Source organism: Chrysoperla carnea, chromosome 1 (assembly GCF_905475395.1).
Source record: "Chrysoperla carnea chromosome 1, inChrCarn1.1, whole genome shotgun sequence".
In the NCBI taxonomy this organism is placed as follows: Eukaryota; Metazoa; Arthropoda; class Insecta; order Neuroptera; family Chrysopidae; genus Chrysoperla; species Chrysoperla carnea.
Window position 1 is genome coordinate 49,843,702 of NC_058337.1, and position 16,563 is coordinate 49,860,264.

The following is a 16,563-nucleotide window of genomic DNA, read 5'->3' on the forward strand; positions in this document are numbered from 1 at the left end:
TTGAATGGAAATTTGGGAACCACCTACAAATAAAAAATTTTATATTACAAAATGCTTATTTATTACTTGAAATAATATTAATAAAATCACAATTCAAAAATTTAACTTAGTAAAAAATTAAAGTATCCATTCATATACGTTAAAATTAAATTTGTATTAGATTTCCCCGAAGTTGGAACATTGAAGAAAACAAGTCATCTCTGAAATATTAACATGATTACTAAGCATTTTTTCCAAAGTGTAACTATAAAATATTTTGAATTTTGCATTTATTTAATTCAAATTTATTTATTAGCGCTCTTATGTAGATCGATGAGCAAATTATCACTCAATTAATATAGGCAGGTTTGATCTTATTCTACACAGCACATACAAATCTTCTTTTATTCTTTGCTACCTTGGGTATCAAATAGGACAATAACTCGTATTAATACCAAAACGATTTTCTTCTTTGATGTCCAAATTTATCGATAATTTCAGAAATTCATTGTTGTTCAAGAAATTTTCAAAGTATTAATTGCAAAATAACTGAGGTTCTGTAAATGCTTCAATTATTTACTCTTGGGCAAGACTAAGATTCCCTGATTTGTGAGTTTTTAGGTTACTTGACACCATGTAATTGTTATGCAACGACTTATTTTTCTATATAGGTGCTATGCACAAATTGTTTTTTTGATCTTACCTTTTGTTGTACTATTTTTCCATATCCTCCTCGACCAGCATCATAATCAGTACGGTATTCATCACGAACCTATAAATCAATAACTAGGTTTAAAATTATACATACGAATATTTTCAAATTAAAAATTCCTCATATTAGAAAAACAACAATTCTTACAATTGAAACATATTTAATTATGTGAAAACTCTCTTGAAACTGAAATCGCAAGTGCATTGTTTTTCCTTGTACACAAGTATTATAGCCCTATTCTCGAATGAAACGCAAAAAATAATCTCACGATATTTGTGTTTATAGACAATCATACAAGAGTTATACAACGAACTATGATAAAAAGAGATGTTTGATTTTACCTGACCACCAGTTTTTCCTCGACCGTATTGTCTACCTTCAATAAAACCAGCATCCCAATCTGTTCTTACGATTCGATCATCTAGACGTGTTCCATTAATATATCTAAATAAAACTTTAAATTTAATATTTTAATTGATGAATTAAAATATTAACCATACCTTAAACAATTTTCAGCATCAGCACGATTGTAATACTCGACAAAACAAAATCCACACGGCGTTTTCTTATATTTATCAAGACCCATAATGACTCGCCGAATATCCCCACATTTTCCAAATAGTTCATAAATTTGTTCCTCTGTAGTATAAAATGATAAATTTCCTACGTATAAAGTAGTTGACTGTTTTAATAATCTATCTTGTTCGGCTCGACTTCCCTATATTAAAGACAATTTTAATTAGACATAACCTAAGAACACTTTTATAATTGTAGTTATTTACATTCTGTGCTACCTTGAAGTGCTGATCGCGGTATGAACTTAACTCGATCGACGGCGACGAAATTGTAGCCATTTTTTAAGAAATAAAAAACTTACTACTTGTTATTTTACAAACTTAAAAATTATCATGAACTACCACTTATTTACAGTTTACACAGCAAGCATCTTCCATAATTTTCTATGGTAACACCACTGCCATCTGTGAAGAAGATAGAAAAAAGTAGTATCATCACTTATTTTTGGTTTGAAACTTGGATACCAACATGTGTGTACTGTACTGGGTGGTCGATTTTAATCGCTCCCTCACGTCGATATTTCGCTAACGATGTGTTTTTGAAGAAAATGAACAAAGCAAAGTTTTCTGTCTGTTATGGAATCAACCGGTAACTGATAAAAGCGATAAACTATATATATTCAACCAAATTGTCCTTCACAGGACAGTAGTATTTTTTAGTAGTCATCACAATCAAATACAGATTTTTATAGAAACTCTATCGACGCGCTTGATTGGTTTCTAATATCCGCTGGGTCTTTCAAAATAAGATATTCATTATATTCACATTTTTGCACCTATAAATTTTGTATACTGTAGTTTTTAACCCCGAATAGGATTGTCGGATCCCCGCTGAATCAAGGATACGCATCTTTCTTGTTTTTTAGTATCAAAGGTTAGTTTTGGCCAAATCATATTTAAAACAGTATTCTGATGACAAAACGAAAGAAAAAAGTCACAAAAATTTTTTTTACCCTGTTATATGTGAAATATATATCAAGGTATACTAATTTTAGTCCCAAAATATCGATGCTATTAAAATTTTGGTATAGGTGTTCATAAAATCACTTAGTTACACGATGACTCAAAAACGAAAAGATATACAAGCTGAAATTTTTATAGCGTATACTTATGCAGGACGTAAAAAGTGAGTTTGAGTTCGTAAATGAGTAACGTCAATTGGGTCTTGTAAACTGTTAGAAATAGAAAAAAATATAAATGTAAGAAATGCAGGTGCGTCACGTATGTGACCTCATTTGACAGATTTAGAAATGATACACGTGTTCTACTATGGTAGGTACTTTCACACAAGCTTTTAAGTCGCGAACTTTTTTTTACAATTGCATTTGCGGGAAAAGTGAAGCGGAAATATACTGGACATTGTTTATTATGAGTCCTAAAACTTTCAAATAAATCAGGAGTATGACATGTTGATTTGTATAATAATTACATATTGTTTCTAATTTTGTTCTGGGGGCCCCGGCTGCCATATTGTAGTTTCGGCCCCGCACAGACTCATAATCATGGTTGTCATAATATATGTAAAAACACATAAACATTTAATTAAAAACAATTTTTATTAATAAATACCTACATATAATTATATAAATCACAATTATAAATACTATTAAATATAATAATATTTTAATTATTTGTGTTGTATTTATTTGTATGTACAATAAAATTTATTGATGTGATGTGTTAGAACCACTATAGTATTATTTATTATAATAATTATATTTACATAAAAATAATCAATTAAATCTATAGACTTTTCTTGTCCAGTGATGTACTATCATTATGAGTATTATTAATAATTTCAGTCTTTTGTGAGTTTTCATTTTCAATATTTAATTCTTGTTTTTGTACAATTTTTTTATCATTTTTCTTAAAAATTATTTTTCTAATTGTTTGGAATGGTGTATCAAACAATAGCGTTAATATTATTGATAATGCTACGATACATGTTAGCTCATGGATATTAATCTGAAACAAATGCAAAAAGTGTTAGCTATTTTTTAAAAGATAGAATTCGATATTTTTTTTTTTTTTTTAATTCGAATGAAAATATTCAAAATTTTTACACAAAATTAATATTTACTAAAAATTAAACTTACCATTATTTTAGCAAAGTGATAATAATCAGAAGAACGTGCAGATCCCACATTATAAAAGAATACAGGAAATTGTGTTAAATATAATGCATATGACAAACGTGTAGTAACTATCCAACCACGCCAAGAGAAAAATTTGTTTAAGAAATCTGAAAAAATTAAATAAAAATACGATTAATGTTTCAAATAAAACCTATTTTTGTATGGAGAATCTGAATCTGTAATAACAAAATACGGGTTTGAATTTAAGATTTCAAACCCAATACGTATTTTTTATGAATCTTCTTTTGTAATATAGTTGTATAGTATCTAGAACAACTTGTATACGGATTATTTTATACAGAGTGTTCTGTTATTGATAGTAGAAAATTATAAAAGTAAATTAAGCTTATCAAGACAAATGGAAAAGCTCTTTACCAAATTTCGATCTGAGGCCTAATTCGGGAGATATGACTATGGGAAAAAGAGAAAGATTTGTGCATTCACAGACCTATCAAATTCATGAAACGTAGTAAGTGTCATTTTAGAATAAAGAGGGGATTATTATAAAACAATAATTGATTCTAAATTGATTTAATTGGGTAGCGAATACTAAATAAATATTTTGTTTTCTTTTTTTATAAAGAAAACAAAAAATAATACATATTTATCAAATTATTTCACCAATACAGAGACACTCAGATGTATGCGGTGGTATCATTATATGTATTAATATACATACGGGGGTTATTAAATTTTGTATTAATATTAGTACATACACTGCAGACAATTAATTTATGTAATTTATTATGTGTCTACAGTGTATGTACTAATATTAATACACAATTTAATCCCCCCCCCCCCCTATGTATATTAATACATATATAATGATACCACTTCCTACATCTAAGTGTCTCAGTATTGGTGAAATAATTTGATAAATTTGCATTATTTTTTGTTTTCTGAATAAATAAAGACAAACAATTTTTTTTAGTATTCGAAACCTGCTACGTTTAATGAGTTGATAGGTCTATGAATGCACAAATCTTTCTATTTTTCCCAAGTCATATCTCCCGAATAGGATTCAGATCGAAATTTGATAAAGAGCTTTTCCATTTGTCTTGATAAGCTTAATTTACTAGTATAATTTTCTGCTATCAATAACAGAACACTCTGTATAATGTTGGTCATCCTTTACACTAACACTATAAAGGGTGTCTGATTAAATTGGCTACATATGGAAAATTTTTTTATTATTTTTAAGTTTTACGAAAAAAAGTCATTGCGTTCCATACATGTAATTGTTCCTTTACAAAATTGTTTAAATACACTCCTACATATCTCAGAAGTGATTTCTTGGACTGTTTCCCTTATTATCTATTCTAAATGATCTACATTTCTAAACGATTATTAACATTCCTGTCGAAGTTTTTTAATTTGTGGACATCCTATACAATAGATGTCAAGAGAGAAGGGATAACTTTTTTTCGTAAACTTTATATTAAAAAAGTTTTTAAAACTTTTTTATCTCCAATTTTGTTGCTCATTATTATTGCCACTCTGGGCATATGTCTGGTTGCTTCCGCCTGCTTGAGCAGGCTCTGTATATAATAATGGCTTGACGAGTTTTTCAGCTGTATCTATTACCTTCTGTTTTGGTAACCATATGTAGTTTGAAATCTCTAAATTTCCATTGTGAATATATGTTTAATCGAATTTCACACATATTATGCATGGTAGTAACTATAATGACATCGGCAGTAAAATGGCCAGGGAGGAAGATAAAAAAAAACAAAATATGAATTATTAGAAAAAATCGCCAGAACCTTTGACTGCTAAGAAAAAACACAAGAATTATTTTAGTGCTTTTTACTTATGTGAGATAAGTATTATCTTTGACACAGTTTCCCGTGCTACAAATAGTTAAACCATTTCAAGACTACTAAGGTTTTTTTTTCAGATGAAATAAATCATTTGAAGAATCGTCGAGAATAAAATCAAGCGTGATTCATATATGCTAGCTTACTTTGCTCACTTAGGTGAGCGTTTTTGACTCTATTTATTACTTACTATAATATCCGAAATGTTGAGTGAAAATAATCCATGCAAATGATAAACACCAGGCAATTGGTGAAAAGGCTGCATACCATGCAGCATGTACTGGTTGATATTTGTACGATATGTCACCCATAAATGCCGGTCCAAAGAATGCAGCACAAAATAATGCAACAGCCGTAGCATGACCAATATTTAACACTGCGGGTTTTAAAATCACATTTTTCATGTTTCGTAAGTAATAACCTAATAATACACCCATTAGATAAACTGTAGTACGATGTGTTGGTAAAATGTACATATTATTGGCTGTATTAAACAGCTGTTTAATTCTGAAAAAAAGTTTAGTAACTATTTGAAAATATTTCATTATAAATCTCGATGGGAGTCGGTAACAATAAGTAATTGTTTTATAAATTTATGAAAGATTTACAGAGTTTATTTATTATCTAGAATGCGAGTAAATAAGGATAGTATATGGTAAGCCTGTCGAAAGTTTATAACTTTATTCTGGAATGATGGTTCGGTATTTACATTAGGAAAGTGATTGTCGTATCCAACTTTTCTGTATTGGTTGTTAAAAAATTAAGTATTTGAAAGGATATTATGTTATGGCAAAATTTCTTGAAATTCATGGTACATTGTGCATTTAAAAAAATTTGGTGTGATCATCCCTATTTGACTAAAGATAATTTGCATGTCTCTCTGACAAAAGTGAGGTTTTATTTAATAATTTTCCGGCCATGTTTGATTTTTCATATTTACTAGTAATTAGGTAGCCGTGAAGCTTCCTACGTCTTTCTTAAATCTATATAACGATATAATAGATGTCAAGCTTCCAGATTAGGATACCTAAACCAGAAACAGAATATAAAATGAAACAAGTGAAAATAAACAATTAACTGAGTTTGAAATGTTTGAATACCATGTAAAGAGCATGTTGATTAGGTAGTCGTTTGTTTTTGTACGTCATGTAAGTAAAGAAAGATATAGTAATTCTTAGCTATACACGACTGTTCTTCCAATTATAATACATACTATATAATGTTCTAACCAAATTTGCTCCTTCAGGAGTAAACAGTGATGTTTCCGTAAAAGCTCTTACAAATCTCGGTTAACCACACATTGGCGGACGAGTTTAGCGGTCGATCAATGTGTGGAGCCCCTTATTGCGAAAGTTTGAAAATTCTTATAGCTGTAAATGACTATTACGATAACGCGTATACATATATTCTGTTCTGGCTCATGTATCACAATTTTGTAATTGCCATTGACTTACGATGTGCCAAAATGTATATAATTTGATAAACCCATTGAGTACGTTACGTTATATCGCATTATGGTTGATATTGTTGCCAAAGTGATTAACACCATAATACCACGTCGACGCCATTTCCATAAAATCCAAATAAATAATGGTGAAATTAAAAATAATTGTGTATCAATACCAACGTGATGGGTATGTGTTAAACACTGCAAAAAAAAGTTGATTAATTAAATTTAATATCGTGAAACAAATTTGGGAAATGGCCAGTTGCCGAAATGAATGAAGATAAGGAAATAAGCAGTACCCACATGCTTTTTCTACCTATTTATCTAATAATGAATCATATATTTCCAGGCTTATTATTTAGAAAATCTTTCAGAAATAAAAGTTAATTTAAACTTTATAACCAGCAATCAAACTTCTTATAATATTCAAGTATCACGTAAGCAAACTTTTTAAGATTTTAGATCCCCCTCCCTGTAGAAGCCAAAATAAGAAAAATGCGAACAAATTCCTCCCCCACAAATGACAAGACGTAAAAATTAAAAGTTTTTGGTACAAAACTTAACGATTACCAATATTACCCCGACTATAAAATGGCGAGGGATATGTGTTTGACCGGTATGTATGTATGTTCATTTCTTCCCACCAATGTGGCATCACATTAAAATTGAATATGGCGCCTTCGAAAAACAAATTTTGATTTAATGATAGCGTTAGTTTGGTATCAAATGATAGGGCATAATTAACACTTTTCAAAAATATATATATTGTTGGTTAAAGCATAACCAATTCCGTTCGTGGCATGTCTAGAATAGCGGGTTCGATTCCCGCCGTCACAACAAAAATTAATTTAATTAATAGTTGTGATGGGCTGGTGTAGTGCGTGGTATATGCATGAAGGAGGTACACTCAGAATCTGAAAACAATTGAGGAGCTGATAAAAGAAATTCAGCGGAAAAGTAAAACACGGTAAAACACGTATATGGTATCACAATGGGCTCTATAGCCTAAGTGGGTTCTTCGTGGACATCCAATATAATCTAACCTAACCTAGCCTATACTTAATTACGAATTTATAACAGCAAAATGTTTTAAGATGGATATATTTTCGTCTGTTCTCTCCTAGCATCTAAACTACTTATTATAATTTGACAAATGGGGTATCGTTAAAAGCGTCTTGATCGTCTGGTGATTTTGTATATATATATATATATATATATATATATATATATATATATATATATGTATATATACATACAGATGAAAATATTTTCTTTTTGAACTTTATCTTATTTTTTTATATTATTACCTCATTTTTGCTCTAAAAACAAGCCGCGGATAGAGTCTGGTGGGACTGTTGAGGTCCACACGAAGAACTTTCCAGTATAATAAGAAGTTATAAAAATTTAAAAAAATAAAAATTCGACCGATTCGATTGAATGTTATGAAATTTTTTTCGAATCATATTACTGTTATTACGTTTTGTTTGTGCGATATCGACGACGAAAAAAATGTCTACGGACGTACGTACATATGTACATACACACATACTTCTTCTCCAAATTAGTGTTAATACCTTGTCCTAACCATGAACAGTAAAGATATGTTGAAAATTTCTCGGACCCATTACAATAACTTCCTATAGTGGGAAGTTTCACAAATATTTAACACAACTCGTCAATTAATTATTTCGTATAAAATTTTATAATAAAGTAGTCGATAGACAGTGTCATTATACAGTAGTATTAAGTAAATTCTTGGAAAACTCATTTATTTATTTTTATTAAAAAAAATTCGGAAATACGAAATTACACCATTATAAAATAATAAAAACGATTATTTAAATGATTAATAACATTTTTATAATTTTGTAATTATTTTTTCTTACGGAATATTTATAATACCCCCCTCTCCCTTAGTCTGTAAAAATAAGAACAAATTTTAACTCCCCCCTTCCTATGCCTGCTTACTTAATACTTGAATGACCTCATAAGGGAAAACAATCCATCGAAATAGTTTAAAAAAATTTCTGCACGCAAATGCTCTGCTTTGGCCAAAATGTGTATTTTCTTACCATGTTTTCAAAGCCAAAGTAATTATGAATGAAGAGTAAGTTTCGCCACCAATATTGTTTACAAATATCAGAGTGATGTGTGACAACTAAATTCCATTGTGGGCCAGATCCTAACCATGGTTGTATTAATGTACAAAATAATATCAATGCGACCAGAGGAGGTACAATCCTGAAAATATATGTACAATTATTAATGAGGATTTTCAAATCAATTAAACAGTTCGGTTAATACATACCTCATTAATCGTGATACATATTCATCAATAATATTTATACTTTTTCCACGATTCAATCGTCCAAAATATGAATATGTTGTTAGCATGCCACTAAACATTATAAATGGATCTGTGTATAAACTTGCCGCACGTCCCAAGACTGTCCATGGTTTGCCAATTATTTCGGTCATAATAGTACGATTTACGTATGGTATAAAAAATACAGCCAATGATTTATGTGCTACTATCAACATAAATGCATTTAAAAATCGTATACCATGGACACTTGCAATGTCACCCTCAGCACGATTTAATGAAAATAACGATTTTACTGTACGGCGTAATGAAAATGCGAATAATATTCCTTGAATTCCATTTAATTCAGATGGGTTTTGGAAGAAGTAATCGATTGCAGTGATAGCTAATGTAAAACCAATAACAATAGCAAAGAAGATACTAAAATCGTAAAAAACAAAAAATTTAGTTTTTATACATTGTCAGAGTCTCCAAAAAAGGTCGTTTGATGGTCTCAAAATTATAGATTTATTTGTAATTTAAAAGATATATGAACGAAATATTTATCACAAAAAAGTTTGGAGGTATATTCCCGTCGCCTCTACCATCCTTCAAGTTTCTTGTATGAATAGTTAAAATGGCATTTAACTAGAAAAATGAGTCAGGACTATGATGTAGAAAAAATAAGTGGACTCGAGATTTTTACAAATTTTAAGACGACACCGACTATCAAGAAAAGTCCATATATTTCAAAATCCAGGCCATTTTTCGAAACGGTGTGTGTAAAATTTTGGATTAAATTAGCCTTTTTAGATTTATCAAGCTCTAATAGTTTTGTATTGCTATAAGAAATGTACAGATTTAAGAAAAACAATTTTAGATTAGATTAGATTAGATTAGAGAATTAGAATTTATATTAAACTAGCTGACCCGGCGAACTTTGTTCCGCCTTAATGGCAATAAATAAGCAGTTTTTTTTTTTTAATTGGAAAAAAAAAAAAAATACATTAAGCATTCATAATTATTTCTGTATTTTAGTACATAAGTTGATCTTCATTTAAGTACCTTGTGATACACGACATTTTTTGTTTTATTATCAGGCGCAAAAACAAACAACGCAGATGGTCTTCCGACCCGTGAACATGCCACGTATAATTGACCATGGGAAAAACATGAATGTTCTAGATTTAAACCACAAACTTTTAAGGATTGGCCATTGTTTAAGGATAAGGATTGGCCAATAAGTTCATCATAGATGGCACCTCCGCCGAAATAAATGTTAGTTCGATAAGTTTACCATAGATTGCGCCACCACCGAAACCCAACCCAGTTATCAAGTCCCACGGGAACGCTGTCGAACGGGATAAAATATCCTATGTCCTTCTCCTGGCTCTAAACTACCTCCCTGCCAATTTTCAGCTAAATCGGTTCAGCCGTTCTTTAGTTATAAGTAGTGTAACTAACACGACTTTGTTTTATATATATAGATAAACGCGTGAATAAACTATCGGAGAAGAAGATAAATGCTTTTTGGAGGCATTCCGACACTTGATTGGTGTTCGTCATTGGTGTCCAGATCATTTATCAGAGTCTTTCTAGGCTGAATACAACTCTATATTTTAAAATTAAATTATCGTACCAGATAGATTAAACTATCCACCATCGGTTTTAAATACCTGCATCTTGTAGGTGTAGGAGCTAATAAAAGTATGTTTTTAATTTGGAAATTCATAAAGTTATGAATATTTTTTATTCAATGAGCTTATTCACTGATTATTGTGCTATATGGGAATATTCGGTAATTAAAAAAAAGTTTTAGCCATTTGGACTCTTTAACTCTTTTCCTACCTTGAAACGTACCCGGGTATTCACCTCCTGTTTTAATTACTCTTTGAGTTCAGATGTGAACAGAATCATTATAAATCGACTTAATTATTTGAGTAATGATAATTAAAAAGTTATTAAGCAAAAATATTCACTTTTCAAGTAGCAACCACTTTTGATTATTTTTAATAATTGTTGACGATCTTTTCATCCTACTATTAGCTTACTATGGACTGCGTTACATATGTACATATGTTATGTCTGGACTTTGAGAAATAAATAAACTTTTATTATATTCTATTCACACTATAAATTATTGAAAATGTTTAATAGACAGTGGGATAGAAAAGGTGTTTTGTCCTTTTGGCGAGTCTACCAAACTTTCTCTCTACGACTTTTTTCGAAAGTGCTGCGGAAATGAAAATGATAGCGGCATATTTAAGCTATCGGTCTGAAAAAACGCAGCAGGGAATTTGTCGAACCCTATGTCCATTGATAACATTAATAATTATTAAAAAATTCAGCAAAAGTGAACCATGTATGTTATCAAAAACAAAAATACTTAAGTATGACATGTTCGTGGTGGTAGACAAGCTCTTCGGTGGAGTATTTTTATCGGACAAAATATTTTATTGTTTAATATTGATTAATGTTATCAAGAGGCCATAGTGTCCTACTAATTTCCTGGTGCGTTTTTTTAGACCGAAGGCTTAAATATGACGTTTGAAAACGCTGCTCATTTGAAAACACATGCTCATATGAAAACGTAGAACTTTCGAAAAAAAAGTCGTGGAGAGAAAGTTTGGTAGACTCGCCGAAAGGAAGCCACTCACGAAGTTTCAAGTATGTATTAATCATTTAGCAAAGCACCCTATTAGTCCCAATATTGATCTCAATCATTTATTTATTAACAATAACATTGATTTAATTACGAACATTCGATTTTATCTCTAGTGCTCTTAGGTATAACTTTAATTCAAGTTCAATTTTCTATCGCCAAAAAATTTTGTTTTCCAAACATAGCTATGAGAATTTCTTCGTGAAGAGTTAAAATTCCTAGATCTGAAGACTCAGATCAAACATAATTTTTTTCAAAGAGTCAAGCAAAAATGTGATGAGATGGGTACCCCGGTATCGGATGCACCCATAAGGGTTAAATTAAATATTCCAAAAATCTTAAATGAAAAAATTTGTGATGAGTGTCTACTCGTAAAGTATAAATAATGTAAGGTATCATTTGGAATGTAAATAAATTGAAAATTTTTCAACTTCCAAACGAACTCAAAAATTAGTTTGGGATCGTCATTTAAATTTAATTTTCTACTTACCCGCCCAAAATTGTGGAGAGTGGAATTGGCCTTTTAACTGTCTGACACATTTCTTCATACACTTTTATTTGAATGGATAATCCAGTTTTATCGATTAATGGTTGTAATCCAGCTTTTAAACCAATTTCAACATCTTCGTGGGTACACGACGATGGAACACAAAGAGCCCAATTAATCGCTGAAAATCGTGGTACACGATGTCCTGGCTAGAATTAAAAATTATTTTCTTTGTATTATTAAATGGCACGTAAAAATTTTTTTTAGAGTTTCGAATAAAGGCTTATGATCGATATATATGCCTTCAACAAATGGATTAAAACATTTTTAATTTGAAATAAATGTAAAACGGTGTAAGATATCAATATAATTTTTTTTAAATTTTGGTCATTAGATAGTAATAGTAACAATAATAGTAATACAATTGTAAAGGTAATACTATAGAATCATTGAATTTTTATTAAAAAATGATTTCATGTAAATGAAAGCCTCTTAAAGGTAATAACTAATAACAAGACTTCTTATCTTGAAAAAAATATATTCCAATTGCCCTTCCATACCAAAAAACCACGCCAAACTATTAATTTTTGTGGATGTAAATATGGTTAATGCAATTTTGCTTATTTGCGAAACCATTTTATTGAAAATGAGCTTCATTGATTTGTTCATGAATTAAGCGATCTGTTTGAACAGAAATTGTCGCATTTGAATCTCTACGATAAAACTACCTCTTTACGATAAAGTTACCAGTTCATGAACCACGTTAACATCCACAAAAATTCATCCACCGTTGTACTTTCATTCCATTTTAAAAATGAAAGAAAAGAAACAATAATTTTGTTAAAACAAGAACAAATTTTTATGTGATATATCAAAAGTAGCTTTAATTCCGGAAAATTCTTACAAACATTCGACGACTATTCGAAACTCTAATCAATTTTTTAAAATTTCTATTTGCTCTTACATCATCAAAAGTACTTCGAAAAGGAAAATGTGAATTCATTAACTTATGTAATTTGTATAAATATTTCGAATTTGGCTCATCAATTTGGAAATACGTTAAACAATATTGTCCAGAAATTTCACCATCATCAGAATGGGAATTGACACATTCATCAAAATCACCCAACTGATTTAAATTTCCACTTAATATTCCTGACGGTATTTTTGCTGACGAATCGTACACTGGAAAAGAAATGAATTGTAAGTGAACTAATTCTAATTTGTATATATGAATTTGTCCTAATTTGTGGTTAGAACTTATATTTCTTTGAGTAAACATTTTATTTTTTCACAGATTTTATATAGGGTGCACCATTTTATTTTGTAAAAAATCCGGGTAAATTTTGGTCTACTTGAAAGGGAACATCTCACCTCGGCCTTTGGATATGCACTTGGATATATTTGAAAATATTGGATTATTCATTCCCATTTTATCACTCCACTTTTCTACTCCCCGAAGGTTAAAAATAGAAAAAAACAATCCTTGAAGCTGATTGTATATCTTTTCAATATTTAAGCTTAATCGACGGACAACTTTTTAAGTTATTGAAGCACATCCTTTTCTACCCTTATTTCAACCTTTAGTGTACTATATTATACATAAAATACCCTTCCTCTTGAATCTATCAGGAAATAGGAAAAAACCGCATCATAATAAGGATTAGGAACAGACAGACGGGAAATTTCCATACAAGCTGCACTCCACCGCTTTACAAGTCCTTCATTGTATTACCATTTTCGTTATATTTTTTTTACCAATTGGTACATAAACACACAAATAATTATATATACCAATTCGCCTGTTACTTCCCTATTTATGGGGCATGGGATGCAGGCCTGTTTTTTGTTAATTTTTCGATTTCTAGGACCATGCAGTTGAATCAAAGAATTAAATATTAATCAAAATTATGTATGGCAATATTATTTTCTCGGCAAGCAGAAGACTTTAAAAAAGAAAATAATTGAAAGACTTTTGCCTTCTTATTAACTCCATTCGCGGACACTCCATGTAAATTAATCAAAGCTAGTATGAATTAGAAAAGTTTTTAACAAACGTCAAACAGACTAGGTCAGTAAACACGGAAGTAAAATAACTTGTAGTTTATGGGATTCCCCATTTTTCAATAATTACTTTTTTAATAATCAGAGTGATAGGCTACATTCCAAAAATTCAAATAAACACAACGGCTTATTATATTTTCGTCCGGTGAATTTAATATCGCCTTGGGTAATAATTTGGCACACAAATTACATATAATTGCAAATGTTGTCAAACTAGAATTGTTGATAACTTCTAAGTTATCAATCTTCTTTTTAATAGATATTTTTGTTATTTAATTGACCTTGCATTTTAATGTTACCCACATTTTTATTTTTTTATTTTTGTTTAGTTTTTTGTTTAGCATTTAAAATTCTAGAATATTCTCTAGTATTTTTAATTTGTCTAACTGGTATTCTTTAATAATTTAACTAAAAGTTTTTATAATTTATGGCTAAAGTTATTCAACTGATAGCCATACTCAGGGCAGAATTTATCGTCAAGCAGACAGGTAAGTTTAATGACGTCAATTGGCTATTATATACCAATACATTAATTGCAGCAAATTTTCAAAAAAACTAGTCAGAAATTTTTATAACTTTTTTTGTAGTAATACGAATAAAAATATTGCTGTTAAAATTAAAATACATCGATTTTTTTGATAATGTCATATGCTATTTATAAATAACTCGTTAGCAGGTTCCTCCTTATTAGATATGTTATATCAAAATGATATTTTTGCCTTTGAATGTTTTTGAACACATGAAATATCAATACATAGTATAAAACAAAGTCGCTTTCTCTGTCCCTATGTCCCTTTGTATGCTTAAATCTTTGAAACTACGCAACGGATTTTTTAAATAGATAGAGTGATTCAAGAGGAAGGTTTTTATGTATAATACATCCATATTATAGTAGAGTAAGGGGTTGAAATAGGGGTTGAAAGGGATATGCTTCAAAAACTAAAAAAGTTGTGCATCGATTAAGCTCAAATATTGACACGATATACAACCAGCTTCAAAGATCTATTGTTTTTATCTACTTTTAACCTTCGGAGGGTAGAAAGGTGTAGCGAGAAAGTGGGAAGGAATTATCGAATATTTACAAATATACCTAAGTGGGGTATCAAATAAAAGAGCATGACGTGTACATTACAAAACTGTTATCCCACGCAAGGAAATGTGGAGGGAGGGGTGCAAGTGGGGATGTTGCCCAGCAAAGCGGGTAGTTCAAAGCTAGTTTACAATAAAATAGAATTCGATAGTCCACACAACCAAAAGAAACTTTTTTAACAATTATTTCTAAGACAATATTTCAACCCTCTAGTTCAATTTGGTAAGGTTGTAGGTGTACTAAAATGTAAATCTTCAAAAACTGCAATATACATACTTTCTTGGTAGTAACTTAATACCTGCAGATTTTCAACGGATAAGCTCAATTTTGAGAGGCTGTGGTGGTGGGCCAAGTCTAGACCGCGATAAACTATGATATATTGACATAAAAAGGAGTTAAAAAGGATTAAGAAGTTCTCCTACTGTTCCTATTTACCGATTTGCAACCCTCTAGCATAATTTCAAGGGACTCTATAAGTGCGCAGACATTCAACGTTTAAAAATCGGATTTTTCCTATTCCCTCCAAATTGGTGCAATTTTCCTACACTTTAATAACATCGCTTAGTTAACATCTCACATACCGAATTCCAGCTTGGTCTAATTGATGAAGAGATGGAAGTAAAGTTAACTTTTAGAGTGCTTGTTAAGCGGAGGAAAGTGAGTTTAAGGGTAGCTTGGTCTTTAAATTTGGTACTGTCTACAATCAATGAAGAGTCTATATTACGAGTTTTATAGATAGGGAATAAGTGAGGGCAAGGCAGGGGAAAAATATAAAAGGGTTGTCTTTGCTTTCTTTATCTTCGGTCAGCGACATGAACTATTTATACCATGTATATATGAAATATACATAGTATATTAAGTTTAGTCCAAAGTTTGTAACGCCTAAAAATATTCATGCTACGAAAAAAATTTTGGTAAAGGTGTTCATAGAATCACCTAATTAGTCCATTTCCGGTTGTCCGTCCGTCCGTCCGACCGTCCGTCCGTCCGTCCGTCTGTGGACACGATAACTCAGAAACGAAAAGAGATATCAAGATGAAATTTTTATAGCGTACTCAGGACCTAAAAACTGAGGTCAAGTTCGTAAATGAGCAATATGGGTCAATTGGGTCTTGGGTCCGTAGGACCCATCTTGTAAACCGTTAGAGATAGAACAAAAGTTTAAATGTAAAAAATGTTCTTTATAAAAAAAAAAACAACTTTTGTTTGAAAATTTTTTTTGTAAACTTCACTGTTTACCCACGAGGGCGCTTATTAGGTGCAAATTTTATAGTATGCATTAATATGGGAATA

At 30.5% G+C, this 16,563-nt stretch overlaps 2 protein-coding genes across 3 annotated transcripts in view; both read right to left on the minus strand.

Annotated features, from left to right (window-relative positions):
• Nucleotides 1-112: 112 nt before the first annotated feature.
• LOC123306139 (nuclear cap-binding protein subunit 2) lies at nucleotides 113-1,636 on the minus strand. Of its 2 annotated transcripts, none has more exons than XM_044888036.1 (5): nucleotides 1,486-1,636; nucleotides 1,192-1,409; nucleotides 1,033-1,135; nucleotides 683-751; nucleotides 113-200 (listed from the first exon to the last, which is right to left on the minus strand). In XM_044888036.1, the coding sequence occupies exons 1-5, from the start codon at nucleotides 1,543-1,545 to the stop codon at nucleotides 195-197; spliced, it is 456 nt and encodes a 151-aa protein (XP_044743971.1). In that variant the 5' UTR covers nucleotides 1,546-1,636; the 3' UTR covers nucleotides 113-194. The 2 variants fall into 2 exon arrangements, with proteins under 2 accessions (XP_044743971.1, XP_044743970.1); XM_044888035.1 differs by having other exon boundaries at nucleotides 1,474-1,636.
• Nucleotides 1,637-2,970: 1,334 nt separating this feature from the next.
• LOC123306118 (O-acyltransferase like protein) overlaps nucleotides 2,971-16,563 on the minus strand; it is a 39,233-nt gene continuing 25,640 nt past the window's right edge. Inside the window, exons 3-10 of the mRNA XM_044888001.1 lie at nucleotides 13,081-13,301; nucleotides 12,120-12,325; nucleotides 8,974-9,408; nucleotides 8,738-8,906; nucleotides 6,673-6,866; nucleotides 5,409-5,725; nucleotides 3,363-3,508; nucleotides 2,971-3,231 (exon numbers count right to left, since the gene is read on the minus strand). Coding sequence (XP_044743936.1) covers nucleotides 3,010-3,231; nucleotides 3,363-3,508; nucleotides 5,409-5,725; nucleotides 6,673-6,866; nucleotides 8,738-8,906; nucleotides 8,974-9,408; nucleotides 12,120-12,325; nucleotides 13,081-13,301 — 1,910 coding nt within the window. The 3' untranslated portion in view covers nucleotides 2,971-3,009. The remainder of the gene's footprint in view (nucleotides 3,232-3,362; nucleotides 3,509-5,408; nucleotides 5,726-6,672; nucleotides 6,867-8,737; nucleotides 8,907-8,973; nucleotides 9,409-12,119; nucleotides 12,326-13,080; nucleotides 13,302-16,563) is intronic.